This window comes from Dunckerocampus dactyliophorus, chromosome 18 (assembly GCF_027744805.1).
Source record: "Dunckerocampus dactyliophorus isolate RoL2022-P2 chromosome 18, RoL_Ddac_1.1, whole genome shotgun sequence".
NCBI classification, from domain to species: Eukaryota; Metazoa; Chordata; class Actinopteri; order Syngnathiformes; family Syngnathidae; genus Dunckerocampus; species Dunckerocampus dactyliophorus.
The window spans coordinates 19,792,767-19,807,977 of NC_072836.1; the positions used below are offsets into that span (position 1 = coordinate 19,792,767).

Genomic DNA, 15,211 nt, shown 5'->3' on the forward strand with positions numbered 1-15,211 from the left:
ATTCTCCTCCTCCCACCTCCCGTTTGAAGTCAGCGGGGGTGCCAGGCAAGGGCGGCCCTGGTTTATCCCACCTCTGTGATGAATTTGGAGACGCTCTGCTGTTTGGCAGTGTTGCGTGCGTGTGAGATGGACGGTGGGGCAACAAGGGAAGGTGGAAGAGGCGACACATCAGCATCATCTGCATGATTCCTTTCAGATGAAACGGGAGCGGGTGGTGACAGTTCAACGACATCGCTTGTGGCTGCCGAGTGGGTGAAGTGGGGGAAAACTAAGCTGAAGGAGAGCGTGTGCCAGAGTTGGCGTACACGCTACTCCTGGCTCGTTGTGCAATCACGTATGCTTCATGTTCGCAGCAGGTGTGAACGTTTGATATAAGTTGGACAGCTGCGGTTCGATGGGCGACAGGCATGCGTTCATCATGGGTATGACGTCATTTCCATAATTCCTTTGGGATTGATTATACAAACACAAATGCTCCATCTATTACACAACCGTCTATCACGGTGTTTCCAAATATATTCATAAATCATGTTGTTTCGTGGTTGACCATTCGCCAAAAAAATATGCATTTTTAAGCAAATTGTACGTATTTTCGGCCTAAATTAAGCATTTTCAAGCATAAAAATGGCTAAATCAACTAAAATACAAACACAAGGCATTTAGCGGACGCGTCTGAGACTTTGTGATATGTAGTATTCTACACTGGCCACTAGGTGTCAGTAATGTATACACCATAGAAAGTACTGGACAGAAAAAACAGCAAGGAACTCTCCCAATGCTAACATGTGCTCTATTTATGTCTTATTTTCTCTTATGAAGTCTACTATATCAGGTAATAAGTAACTATAGGGGTGTTATTTCATGTCCAGAGGGCTCTAATAACGTTAAAAAAACGTTTTTATAAACCGCTTTTCTGTGCTCCGTATAATCCCTAACACGGCCCACTGCTGCGGCCGCAAACCACGCCAAGCGAAAACTTAACTCTGACACTCACCAAAATGTGCAAACGGGTCAGTGTTGCTGAAAAATGTGATATTTCGGCGTCCCCAAAACTCACTCAGCAGCGCCCCCTTCGAACTTCCAAAGAATTGGCCCCTGCCACCTGGTTTCCCAGAATGTGGTGGCGACGTCAGTCATGACGGGATGCACAGGACAAAACAAGTCTCAAGGACCCGTGTTCCAAAACGAACCGGAAGTCAGCCATTTTTGTTTCCGGGGGCCATTTTGGCCGAAAACCAGCGGTTGTATTTCAACTAACTAGTCCTAGGCACTTTGACCAATGGAGCCATTCATAAGATGTGGGCGGGGCTTGGCAGCAATCAGACAATTCGCCACTAAACAGTAAACATGAATAACTCAGTTCTCCAAGGTCGCATCTTCATCATGATTGGTGCATACGATGAAGACGACACTTCCGGTGGCAACCGGAAAAGGAATGCGCATGCATTGTATTATTATTATTATTCCACTCTGGAAACAAAAGATTGAAATAAATCTTTAAGGGCATGTAAATGTTGGCAATGTGGACTATTATTATTCATGATGTCGTGAAAAAGGACAAACAACACTATGTTCAGCACGTAAGCCTTTTTTTTGTTTTTCTTTTACCTTAAGAAAATATCATTAGTTTTTTCCCCCTCAAAAGTCATCATAAAAACAGACAGAATCAGGTGTAAGTTGACAGAAAAAGGACATACATGTTTTTCAATAACTTAAGTTGCTGGTAGTTCAAGCAGAGAAAACAAACAACAGTGTTTGTTCCTGCCATCACTCATGGGGACGTGAACCTGACTCATTTCCTAACAAATCAACAACACTTAAAACATGAAACTTTTTTTTGATATTATATTAGGAATGCGATTGGTTCAACCAAAAAGACGTCAGTCTGAAATACGAGGATGGGCGTAAACACACACTTGACATGCAAAACCAACACGACATGACACTGAAGAAAATCAACTAAACAGTTGCATGACGTTGTTACATTGGTTTCAGTATCGGGGAAGAACGCTTAGTAGTAGTGGGGGTCAATAAATAAGAAATGGGGCCTAACATGGTCACCTCCTCACCTTTGCTCTGACTTGTCGGTTGAATTCCAGTGTTTGCAAAGTGTCAGACGGAATGAAATATGGCAAATAAGTCATCAGTGGTAAATAAATGAGATCTTGTTTACGGCCCTTCTCTCATACCATCGCTACAGGGGGCTACAAAACTGCATTTGGCCGTATTTACAAGTCTTTATTGATGCTGTATAAGTGCAGTTTGTCCCTCCTGATGTCACGACAAGGGTCCGTGTAGAGAAGTTGCACTGCTTTCTCCAGTTCTGCACGCAGGCAGGAAGTTCGGCAAACATTCTTTCCAAGGCTTTGGGCGCCTGCTTGCAACTTTTGCTAAAAAAAAAAGTGTCGTCCTTTTTGTTGATATTCCATCTCCTCCTTTCTTCTCACTTCATCCTGGCGTAGTTATGGCTTCTCAGAGGACGAATGCTTTTATTGAAACCTGGACTAGAAATATGACAATACATACTCAGTGATTTTTATGTTTGAGAAAAGACATAAGGTCTTTTTATTTTTATTCATTTATATTATCAATATTTTATTCTTTCTATTTTTTTTATCTGTTATTCCTCATACTTATTTGACTTCTTTATACTATGTAACATTCAGTGCAACTGTGTATGTGACATGCTAGCACCCTGCAAGGATACAACACTGGGATGGAGGTAAGCAGCAGGCAAGCCCATAAAAAAATTCTGCAGAAATTGTTCTCGTTATCATATTATGCTTTTTATTCTATTTGTTTTCAAACATGGTTTGGAAAATACTGGAAGTACTGGAACATATAAATATTCTGTCGACTCACCTGGATTACATTAGCATCGCTCTCATAGCGGCCTTGCTTATCCGTTTGCGATTCTTTCTCATCCTTTTCTTGGCATGCGCTGGAAGTCTGGGCCCTGCTGGTGCTGGCGAATGCTGTTTGACGGCCCCCGGTGTTGTCTCTGTGGGACGGAAGGGATAACGGATGACTGAGGGACCGCTAAACGTGTTCAAGCCGTACGTTTACAGGACAGACGGGCCTGAAAGTGGACGTGTCCTCGCTGAAAACTAGGAAAATGAGCGTGCGTGTTCGGTGACGGCGTGTGTCAACTGTGTCACAAATAAATCAGCAATGGCTGACCACAGTTTTGTTGTTACATACGCAACGATTCTTTATAAAGTAGCATCGCCAACTACTGGCCAAGCATGGTTATTATGGCCGTTTTTTGTCATTTTTTGGTCAATGTGATTGGAAACAACACTGCCATCTGGATATGAAGCTGGGTTGGGTGTATTCATCAGTTAGACGTTAAACCATTTTCATTTTCTGGAATTGTGTCTTCAAGCCATTGAGGTAAAAAAAAAAATTAAGTGCAGTTCTTGGCTGCAACCAGCAGAGGCGCTGTGGATTTAGTCTACAACAACTAGTGATTGGTGATACAGTAATCCTTTACAGTTCCAGAACTGACCCTAATAAGTGTATTTCCTTATTTTAATCAAACACTTTTGTAGTTATACCTGTTTACGACTTTCTAAATACGTTTTTTAACATTATTAGAGCCCTCCAGACATGAAATAACACCCCTACAGCACAGTTTACACTCCTCTTACCCAATATAGTAATATAATAAGACATAACATAGACTCACGCGTTAGCTTTGGGAGAGTTCCTCGCTGTGGTTCTTTTTTGCTTCCTGTTCTGTACAGTACTTCCTGCGGTGGCTATTGTCTCATCAATATAACATTACTGACACCTTGTGGCCAGTGTAGAATACCACATCTCATCATAACATCTTTGAATGACTCTTCTGAACACCTTTTATTTGTACTTTAGTTCATTTAGCTATTTTAAAGCTTGAAAATGCTTAATTTAGACAAAAAAAGCGAAAATGTGTTTATATATACACACATTTTTACTAATAAGAGGCCATATTCAACCACAACACGGAGATGGTTTAGTAATTTATATATTTGTGAAAGACCATGATGGAGCGAAGCGGTGAAATTCACTGCACAAAGGGGCGAGGGATTACTGTATTTGACCATTTTCATTACTTTTAGCCATATCCCATTACGCAAATGTAGTAAGACACGTTTCAAACAAAGGACACAGCCTTTTACCTGGCCGAGGTGAGCTCGTTGGCAGATGCCGATGTCTACTCCGGAGGCGTCCATCCTCCTCCTCTCGCTTCTTTTGCTGTTGTTTCAGCACCTCCTTCTCTTGGTCCAACCTCTTGTGCAGGAGGAGCAGCTCTTTTCTCTCCTCCTTTAACGTTTTCTCCGCAATCTGCAATATTTTCACCTCCTCCGGTGTCTTGTTGTCTCTGCGCACGGTCGCTTCCCGAGGCTCTGGGTTGGGTTCTTTGGTGGGTCTCGACCTGCTCCCGAACCTCGCGATGGTTTCCCCGACAGGACTCCACTTGGAAACTTGAGGTTTCTGAGTCACATGGTTGGAGTGTGGGTGTTTTTCTTCATTGTGTGTTTGAGTACCTTGACCCTTGGTTCCCTCATTGCTGCTGAGCCCCAGTCCGTTACCACCGTCCAATGTTTGATTCAAGCCAACATGATCCACTGGAGATAGAGTCTTGTCGCTTTCATTCGTCCCCCTATCTTGGGTCTTACTCTCAATGAACCCCGTGGAGTTATGCGTCCAATGCGGGCCAAAGAGAACCTCTTCGGGCAGTGATGATTCCCCTCCTGCGATGCTGTAACCTTCTCCAGGCTGAGTGAAGGTGTCTCCTCTGGGGCTCCAGTGTTGTTCCAAGAGGTCCACCAGTAGAGAACCCTGGTTCCGTTTCAGCTCATCCCACTGATGCAGCTCATCCTTGGAGTGCACCTTGACCTTGACGGTGAAATTCAACAGTTATGTGGAGTACTCAGTGATGTCCTCTACAACAGGTGGTGTAGCATACCTGCCCACGTCCTTGGCTTACAGTCTGGTTTCGATGCTGGTCCTTGTGGCCGTGATGTCGGCGAGACGACTTTCTCTTCAGCACCGGCGGTCGTGGAGCAGGCTGACATCGACACTCGACGTGGTCGACAACCGACACCACCGCTTTGGCGTAGATAGGTCTTTTATTCATGTACTCGATCTTCATCACCTGCAAGATTGAACACAATGAACCTCACATGGCCTCACATCTTAGCGTTGGATACAGTATATTGCAGGGGTGCCCACAGTGCGGCTGGTTTTTATTGGCCCTTGGTACACTACATTCGAAAAATACAATTGAACAAGAAAACTGGAAAAAAAACCCAGCAAAAACAGAAAAAAGGGAAATGATTTTGCGAGGATAAATTTGAAATATCAGGAGGCTTAGAGAAAAAAGTTGTACTCTTATGAGGAAAAAACATTTTACAAAAATATTATTATGAGTAAAAAAAAATTGTAGCATTAAGTTGAAATATATTTTTTAAGTCATAAGTCGTAATTATGAGAAACAACACAAAAAAGTTGTGACTTTTGAAAAATTAGGCTTGAAAAAAGAGGAAAAAAAACATCACAAAAAGAAAGACAGAAAAGCATCAATAATGGAAAAATACATCAACCTAAATGATAACACATTTGATTTTTTTAACGCCCTTTTGCCCCTTTTGCTTTGTCACCTAGAACACAAAGCTGAAATACAGAATGTATTTTCTTGAAATGAGGATTGTCCCACGTTCGGCCCCGGGGTCCAGCATGTCTTTTATTGTACTGCACTGCACAGAAACGGTTCTAAATGTTGGTACTAAGAATGAATGATAGTCCACTTTGTCATCGATAACACAACGCTGGCTTGAAATACATAGAAAACATCTGTGGTTTTTACAAAATAAAAACTTGATTTTTCCATATGCGGCCCTTGCTGGAAAAAGTTTGGGCACCCCTGCTTGGAATATCTATCACGTCTTCGCATACAGTATCTCCATGGGTTGCTCCCGGATGCTTTGGTTTTTCAGTGTGCGGCCCTCAGTGGAAAACCTTTGGGCACCCTTGGCATCTCGCACATGTCGGTGTGCGGTTGCTCACCTGCAGGTATCTGGTGTGTGTGACAACAGGGACGCACTGCAGGCTTTTGGTGTTGCAGCAGCCGGAGCAGCGCTGCACCTCAACACATGGCGGCCATAACAGGAAGTTAGCATTGCTCCGGTCTAACATGGCCCTGGTGACCTCCACCACCTCGGTGCGAACTTTACACACAGCTTGCTGCGCCGGCTGGGCAACTGAGGAATGACACAGTGAAGATTGTGAGTGTTAGATATTATTATTACACCTGTAGATTCAGTCTGATGGCCTTCTTGACACACACACACACACACACACACACTCACATAGCACAAGCAGAGTTGCTGCAACATGTGTCTGCTATATAGATTCTGTGTACTTTCATTCTAAGTGCTTTCCTCACTGATGAGTCCAGCACGTGATCATTGACTACGATGGCGATGTGGTCCGAAGAAGCGGGCATAAAGGCTAAAGAGAAGCATCGGCCGTTACATGAGCATGATTGCTGGCACATTTGTCATATGCAAAATCTGAACGGTAGCTGAAACTGGTGTTCCCTTGGATGGTGAGGACGCTATTTGAATTTTCTTATCCTGCAAAGCTTACAACACAAATTTGGTAAAAATCTGACAGCGATACCAACTCTTAAATAGGATATTAGTATAATCACATAGGAAATATGAATGAATTAATATTAAATAAGTTATTTAATCTTAAAGGAAATATTCAAATTAAATATTCAAGAGTAATAATTAAATATTACAAAAATAAACAAAATCCGGTTGCTATGTGCTGCTGTATGCTAGACTGTAAATTGGTGTAGACCAGCCAGGGAGTCTCTGCAGTCCAAGACATCATTTCAAGCATCGTTTAAAGAGAAATGCAACAAATCACTGGTATTGCATTTAATGACTGACATGTAGACCAACCAATGACTGTATAGAGTCTTAACAGACGAGAAATGCAACAGGCACTGCGTGCAACGATTGCCCAAAGTTACAGTCCAAGAAGCACACTGACTGCTCGCTGACAGAATGAAATCTCAAATTGCAATTTTTTGAGGTCGCAAAAAGACTGCAAGTAAGCCAACATTGAGTTTGTTGTCAATGAGAGAGTTGCCATCCCTGTTATTGCACATGTGCTTCCATGCTCGAGGGAATCCTTCACGTTGCTCCAGCTGTTGTAGGCCGATGCCGACCACTTCAGACATCTGCTTTATCATTGATTGCCAAACTAAAAAGGTTAATGGGAAGGATTTTAGCGTGTCACTAAGACCATACTTGTCACATTCATCAAGCCCCGGAGAGGCGGCCTAATGAAGATGGAGGATGTCTTCATTCATGAGGAAAATCAGGAATCCTCCATGCCAGCACTCCAAGCCTTGTAGTGACAGTATCACGCGTGTGTATATTTATCACGACATGCACATGCACGCATGATCACGCGTGACTTTTCTTACTACTCTTTTTGTTTTTGGACAGGTCGGCATATGAGAAAAGTGAGGCTGTGTAATATATTCCGATAGCGGGGGCAATAGAAAACAATCTTTCACACAAGTGACACATGTTGAAAAGGAGGAGGCGGGTGGGGGCTGCTTACCGAGGCTTCTTGGTAGTCTGTGACCCCCATTTGCTGCCGAGTTTCCCTCCTCCTCATCTGAGACAAAGCATAAACACACAGATTGATGAAAACATCCTAAAACACGACTACGCTGCCATTTTTTGTCTATAGTTTCCTCTTTGGCGTGTTTCCTTTTGCATGCGCTCTTTAAGATATTAGTCTAGCATAAATGTGTCATCGAAAGAGGAACAGGACATGCGACAAAGAAGGTGTGGGGTGTCTTTTGTCCCCTAAAGGCCACCGTACTCAGTGGCCTCAGAGGCAAAGCTAGTTTGCTAGCTAGCTTGTGCAAGATAGCCTAAATTTTTTGGCAGAAATACAGGTTATAAAGTTTCAAATTCAAACACTGCGCCACAGACTGTGTCTTAAAGTATCTCGTATAGTGAAGTACTACAATATATTATTGTACTATGTACTATAATATATTATTCACGTAAAATTTCAGCTTTTTTCTCTTAATATTTTTACTTTGAATGTGCTGCAGGCCAATAAAAAAAACAGCCGAGGGCCACAATTGGCCCCCATGCCACACTTTTAAAACCGCATAGCATCATGCAGGCCCCACGAATGTTCATAAATAAACAGCCAAATGCCATTTTTATAAGTGTTGATACAAAATATAATTTCATACTGTTGAAATGAAAAGTTGGGAGTTAACTCGTTGGTGGCGGTTAAAGACATCAATAATCTCCTGAACTCGCTCAGATGTGTGCATGAGGGGTTCAACTGCAATGAGGCGTTCTTTACCTACGGAATCAGTGAGTAGAAGCAGCTGAAGGTCCTCAATGGAGGAGATGGGACTGTTTCTAACCAGCTCCACCAGGGCTGCAGGAAGCGGATCCCCCTGAAAAATACATACAGGCGTACGTAAGCGTCTACAGTATAAATGGCCCAGTGAGGCGTGATCTAAAGAGAAATGTAACCAGCCCACTGGTGTTGCTTGCAATGAGTGACATGTAGACCGGCCAATGACTTCATAGAGTCTGTAAGAGGCCGTACCGGTGAGGTTCAGCTGAAACATACTGTAAGTAATGGAACCCATAAGGTTTGTGTTGTTAAAATCATAAAAAAGCGTTGCAATATATTCAAATAAATGTGTATTTTTCGTTTAACTTCTGAGTGCCCTCTACGGGGATAGTGCACGAGTTGATTGATTGTTGATTTGTTCCCACAGAGTAAATGTTAAAACAACACTGAATTAATCCTTTAACTGCCAAATGTGAGCAAGACACTGCATTTCAATCACAAGCCCACAGTGGGTTTAACCCCCCCAAGTCATTAATGGGCGATAGGGGTGGCGATGGTGGGTGAGGAGGGAGAGGGGGTGAGTATTAACCAAAGCGGACACACAATGGTCACTAAGAGCGGGGTGAATGACTATTGGCGTTGTGTCTTCTCATCTGCTAACATTTAGGGGTCAAAGGAGTCAGGAAGGAGCCAGGAAGTGGGGGAAGGAGTGATATGGTGAGGAGAAGAGAAGGGAGGCAGGCGCATGTCAAAAAGGAGGGATAATGGATGAATAAAAGACGGGTTCAAATGGACAAGGATAAGACACGGGTGGCGATGCTTCCTCGCATTGGTTGAAATGCAAGGGATTCGCTCCATTCGCTTTGAAAATGATCTGGAGGAGAAACTCTGGATGGGTGGATAAGTTGGAAGAGAATCAAAAGCAAACGTGCAATGCTTTAGCAAAACGCTGGTTCAAATGCTCTCTAAAAAATGAGTGGAATTTAATACAAACACTGAAACATGTGAACATCCCTGCATTCTGCAAAGACCCTAAGACAAACCCAAAGCTTGTGTCTAGCCCAGTGCTTACGTATTTTATGATTTGCAACAAATTTGTAATGAAAACACATTTCACTCAACCGATTTCAAGTACAGTCGAGGCTCGGCTAGCATATGCCGCGCTTAGGCGGGTTTTTCAGTTAACATGGATAATTTATGGCAAAATTTTGCCTCGGTTTGTGTACATTTTCCAGTAAGCGTGTTATTCATACGCTGCGTGAGTCTAACTGTGTTCTTAATGTATTTTTATCACAAAACGCCCTTGTTAGCAGCCTATCTATGATGTCATCACTGCTTAACTGTGCAATTTTTTTGCTAACTAGCACAGTTACGCCACAGGTCTCCAAAATGTTAACACAAAACACGTATTACAGTTGTACAGTTCTAGTTTTACACACATAAAACAATCCAAAATGCATATAAATGACGAATGAAAGGGATACAGAAACACTTAAGGTTACTTTTACCTTCACTGAAGACGTGATTGTTGACTTATTTCTTGAATTCAATAGTGTTTCTCACCTTCTTTATCAAAATGCTCACATTTGCAACTTTCTTTTGCTCCGTTTTGGGTTATTTTGCAGCCGTGATCAAAAGAAAAGCAGAGATTTGAGGTGAAAAACATTCTTGAATTGAAGACATAACTCATGGCAAAACACGAAGGTGGCCACATCGCCGTCTTTTTCAAGAAGTCTTCAAACAAGCTGAAGGTGACATTAAAGGTACATTTATCCCCTTCATTTATCATTCAAATGCATTTTGTGGTGTTTTCTGCATGTAAAACTATAATTGTAAAACTATTTTTTTAAGTGGTTTGTGCTAACATTTTTGGCTTTCTGGAATGGATTAATTGGATTTACATTATTTGTTATGGGAAAAATGTATTTGGTTAGAGTACGTTTCCAAGGTGTCCTGTATACGTGTCCCTCCAGTGTGTCCATCCCAAATCTGTGGTCTTTAATGAGGTTTCAGCCAAAGGAACCAGCCATCCATGCATGAGCAGGTATTCTGACCGAGCCCATACAACTACACGCCTTTTCCTGCAGTGTTGTTTGCCTTTTCCGCGTCTCAAACAGTCCAGCAGGGAAATGCCTGCTGTAATTCCGCTCACATCTCTTTTGTCAAGCTGCAGATGCCCCTAAGGAGCGGTCATTATTTCCTTTCCTTGCCAACAGAGCAAACCTGCCTGCTTGGATAATTGTGTGTGATGTTAATTATAGGACACGGGCCCTACTTCTCACAGTCCTGCCTCCTGTCATGAAATGTATTTCTAAGCAGGAACTATTGAATAAACACTTTGGGTAGATTCTAAAAAGAAAAATATACTTTTTCATGATAACTATAGAGGAACAGTATACCGTACACGCAGTAGACATGCAGAACACGAAGGCAACAAATACAAGTTAAACTTGAATACAAGTGAGTACCAAGATAAATGCGTCGTGCCAAAAGCCGTGCATACTTATTGCAGTGTCATGGTCTGGGGCTGCATGAATGAAAGCATGAATTCCAACATGTACGCTGACATTATGATCCCTTCCTTTGGGAAACTGGGCCGCATGGTAGTTTTCCAACTTGATAACGAGTCCAAACGCACCTCCAACACTTTGTACAATGCAACACGGTTGAAGATGTACAATTCAGAATGTGACAGGAGACAGAGATCTTGCCAAACTTCAGCAACAGGCGTGAGACTTCAGCTCAGTGAGCATCAAAATTACTGACTGTTTGGAATGCTGCCACACTCCAGGGAACATACCAGTGAGGGAAAAATGTGATGATACCCACAGAACCAGAAATGGAACTTTATGCCACCCGTTTTCAAATGTTTGCGGTTTTAGAGTCACGTAAACCAACGATTCTCACTTTTGAGTCAGTGGGTCAAAAAAATGGAATGACCCAATGTCCGCGAAAGCACCTCGTGTTGTTGTCTGTGCTATTTGCTGTGTGCCATGTTTACAGGTGACTTTGTCAAGCTTGAGCACACAACACACAGCTGCAGATATCTGCTGAAGAAGAGCACCCCATAAAGACACAGACAATATCTCACGCTGTGTTGAAAACACTCCCTTTAAAGGAAAACTGCACTTTTATTGGAATTTTGCGCTTCATCCACAGACATGAACACACGTCTTTCTCTTTTCTGTGGATTCTAAAGATGTAAAAACAGCTAAAAAGAGGCTGCTAAGAATGCATGTGATGGGACGCACCAATTCCGCCTACAAAACCCTCCAAAAACCGCCAACAAAGCTTCATTTGCATAATGTGACCTGCAAATTAATCAAGCTACAGCAATATTTTAATTATTTTTATTAACATTGTTACGCCAAAGAACTAAGTTAATGGCGTAGTGACATGTCGCCACACCACACCGGCTAGCTGCTAGCCAGCTAGCGACTAGCTTCACCACACACTCGCTCACAGCGCGTCAGCGCCTCGCTCAAGATGCCTCAGGCCACTACCGAAAGCTAACACTACATATTGGAGCTGCCGCCACTGCTGCTGTGTTTTTGTTTTTGAGTTTGGAAAAGTTAACGCTAGGTGTAGCCTTGCTTTCTATGTTGCTATGTGAAATCAATGTGCCCAGGAAGGAAGTTCCAGTAATGCTTAAAATGACCAAAATACAGCAAAATACTGTATTATATATAAGTATTTCATGTTATTATGAATGTACCTGTTACTACATGCTCACAGCATGGATAGAAAACCATAAAACCTTGTTGGAGGTGTTTTATTAGCGGGCTTTCTAGGCAGGATAGGTGTGTCCCATTAAGTGCATTACTTACCTGCCTCTTTTTAGCTGTTTTTATATCTTTAGAACGCACAGAAAGGAGAAAGACGTGTGTTCATGTCTCACATAAGGACTGTGGATGATGGGCAAAATTCCCCCCAAAAGTGCCATTTTGCTTTAAATATAAGACATTTGAGAAGTTCAACTTGAAATATTTCTGCTTGTCATTGAGGGGTGATGGTGGGTCCCGCAGCCAAACCAGTTCAGAACCGCCGATGTAAACGGCTCCCAAATGTGACAGAATCCAATAGCCGCGTATCTGAAACAAGCCTGCCGCTCCAGACTGTCCACTGGACACCTTGAGGAATGCCAGGTACGTCTGCAGGGGAGGAGTGGGAGCATTTAATCGTATATAATTAGGGTGGGGGGGCGGACGAATGGCTGCCAACACTGAAGCTGCACCAGAGAGCAGGACAAGTGGAATACGTCACATAAGAGTGACATGCATTTGTTCCTTTTGTAGATTGGAATAAAGTTTGTCTTGACTGTTAGTCCAGTGATGAATAATTACTGAATGCCCTGTAAAAGACATTTCTTTTCTTTAGTTTCTTTCATTTAAAAAGTTCAAAATATGAGCAATATATTTGGTTAGAGCCCTGGCCAAGGAAGATTGATGAAGAGGCCAGAAAGAAGGACGTACAGAGCAAATAAAGCAGCTGCCGCGCCCCTCTAGTAAGTAAAAGTTACGTTTGTGCGAAAGTCAAAGTTAAGCTTGTGTGAGAGTGAGAACAATGCCTCCTCTCCCAGTATTTTTCCATTAGTCATATGTTAGTGTTGCGCAACTGTGATTGTGCTATGTGAGTGTGCGTGTGTCAAGAAGGCCTTCTACGAGAAGCTATTAGACTACGTTGCTGGACTGAATGTAAAAGTGTAATAATATCCAACAGTGCTACATGTCCAATCAGGTTGCTCTGATGTAATCACAGCCCCCAGAAGACACATTATGTGGTATCTCTGGATTGTTACGATGTATTTCTAGGTTTCTATTCCTTCGAGTCTTTGTTTACCCTAAAAAAAAAAAGCTCTCAATGTCATACAGTGCAGTTCTACACCACTGCAAACTACAATAATACACATATTGCTCAATTAATACCACGGTCAATCATACCTGAGCGCTATTCGTTTGTACAAGTGGCCGGTTCGTGAGTACACGTGGTTTGTTCTGTGGCGGTCCCTTGTTGAAACCAATAAAAGTTCCATTATTGAGCGCGGGTTCACCATTCAAACACTCACCGTGTGTGACTCCGAGCCGTTTTTATGATAATAGACGTGTTTGAAGTCTGTCTTATTCCAACTTTAAAAAGTCCAACTCTGGGATTTCCCGCTTGTATACATCAAAGTCCTTTTTAAACTTTCACTCAGCCTGCCTGTCAGAGTGGAGTTTTCCTTTTAAATGTGCTGCCTACAGAAGACATAAAAATGAGAGATGGGTGTCAGGGCTTGCTAGCCATACATCATACAGTATATGTTAGGTTTCACTTTTATGGCAGTCTGGAAGGCAATTGAGCCATTTGTTCACGGGTGCTTTCATAAAGCTGTTTTTAGCCCCAAGGTTTCAGTATTTCCCCTTTTGCTTGAAATATTCCTGATAAAATGACAGCTAATAGCATCCGGTATGTGTAGATGAGGCTCACACATATATCAGTCCTGTGACATTTTTAAATGGTTTTTGACCCCCAAGTAGTTCAACTGCCAGAAATCCGAAATTTGAATACAGTAACCCTTCATCATTTTGCCCTTCAAAATATATTCATTAAGGAATGATGCTATCATGTGGTTGAATACAGCTTATTGGTCAAATGTGCATATTTCAGCAAAAATTAAGCATTTTCAAGCATGAAAATGGCTAAATGAACTAAAATACAAACATAAGGCATTCAGAGGTCGCATTCAAAGACGCTGGGATATGTTGTATTCTACACCGGTCACTCGGCGTCAGCAATGTTACTGTAATGGTCGGTGAGACACACAAGCACCAGACTTGCAGGTTTGAATGATCTCACGACAGGCACAATAATCCCGAACACGAGGTACCGTTGGAGGCGTAACCCACGCCAAGCTAAAACTCAACTCTGAACCCCCAACGTCACTTCCTGTCTGTGCGAGTGGAACACAGTTACAGCAACACGCAACAGAATGACTCATATTTATGTCTTATTTTCTCTTATTATGTCTACTATATTGGGTAATGCAAGTGAAAAGGTGCCTATAGGAGTGTTATTTCATGTCTAGAGGGCTGTAATATTGTTTAAAAAAAGGCATTTAGAAGGTTGTTAACAGGTTTTCTTTGCTCTGACAAACAAAATATTAGATTTCTAAATAATGAATCAGACTTCACTTATCACGGACGGGTCTGGAACCAATTAACAGTGATAAATGAGGGATTACTATAAAATACTATCCTTACATTTCTTCAAGATTATTCACACAGTGGTTTGTACCGATAGATGAATCAATAAAAAATAATTCTGAGAACCACTGGTGTGAGCTAACTGTTCTACTACTGAACCGTTGTACACAAAATTTGTCAAAATGTGCAAAACACCGTCTGTAACTTTAGGTTGTTTAGCAGAATCACGACAAAATTCAGTACACACCTTTAGGGGACTCAGAAGTACACGTCGATAAAATGTAGGGCTGCAGCTATCGATTATTTCAGTAATCAATCAATTATTTTGATTGATGAATTTAGTAATCGGATAAAACATTTTATCATTTTATCAACATTTGCACGTGTCCAAAGGCCAGAATTTTTCTCGGCAGACACAGCAAAGATTAAGGGCTGCCAAAATAGACTTTTAGGTTGTTTGCTGTGTAAATACGCACGCAGGGTGGTTTGTGGTAATGTGCTGCAGCATGGATGCAGTACCGTTGTCTGACAGTGCAAACATTGCACCACGTTGTCTGTCTTTTGGAGGTTGAAATGATCCGTAACTTTTGACAGCTTCTGTCGTTTCCTTCTGACCCTTTCCTCTCTATCCCCCT

The 15,211-nt window shown here is 42.2% G+C and overlaps 1 protein-coding gene across 5 annotated transcripts in view; it reads right to left on the minus strand.

Moving 5' to 3' along the window:
* Positions 1-611: 611 nt before the first annotated feature.
* The window catches only part of pdgfbb (platelet-derived growth factor beta polypeptide b), a 34,457-nt gene continuing 19,857 nt past the window's right edge, over positions 612-15,211 (minus strand). For 2 of the 5 annotated variants that reach the window (XM_054760439.1, XM_054760438.1), the window contains 7 exons: positions 8,395-8,491; positions 7,627-7,683; positions 6,052-6,245; positions 4,952-5,140; positions 4,161-4,881; positions 2,863-3,001; positions 615-2,504 (listed from right to left, as the gene is read on the minus strand). In XM_054760439.1, the coding sequence (XP_054616414.1) occupies positions 2,868-3,001; positions 4,161-4,881; positions 4,952-5,140; positions 6,052-6,245; positions 7,627-7,683; positions 8,395-8,491 (1,392 nt within the window). In that variant the 3' untranslated portion in view covers positions 615-2,504; positions 2,863-2,867. Of the gene's footprint in view, positions 2,505-2,862; positions 3,002-4,160; positions 4,882-4,951; positions 5,141-6,051; positions 6,246-7,626; positions 7,684-8,394; positions 8,492-15,211 lie in introns of all 5 variants that reach the window. The other 3 variants (XM_054760437.1, XM_054760441.1, XM_054760440.1) reach the window with 3 other exon arrangements.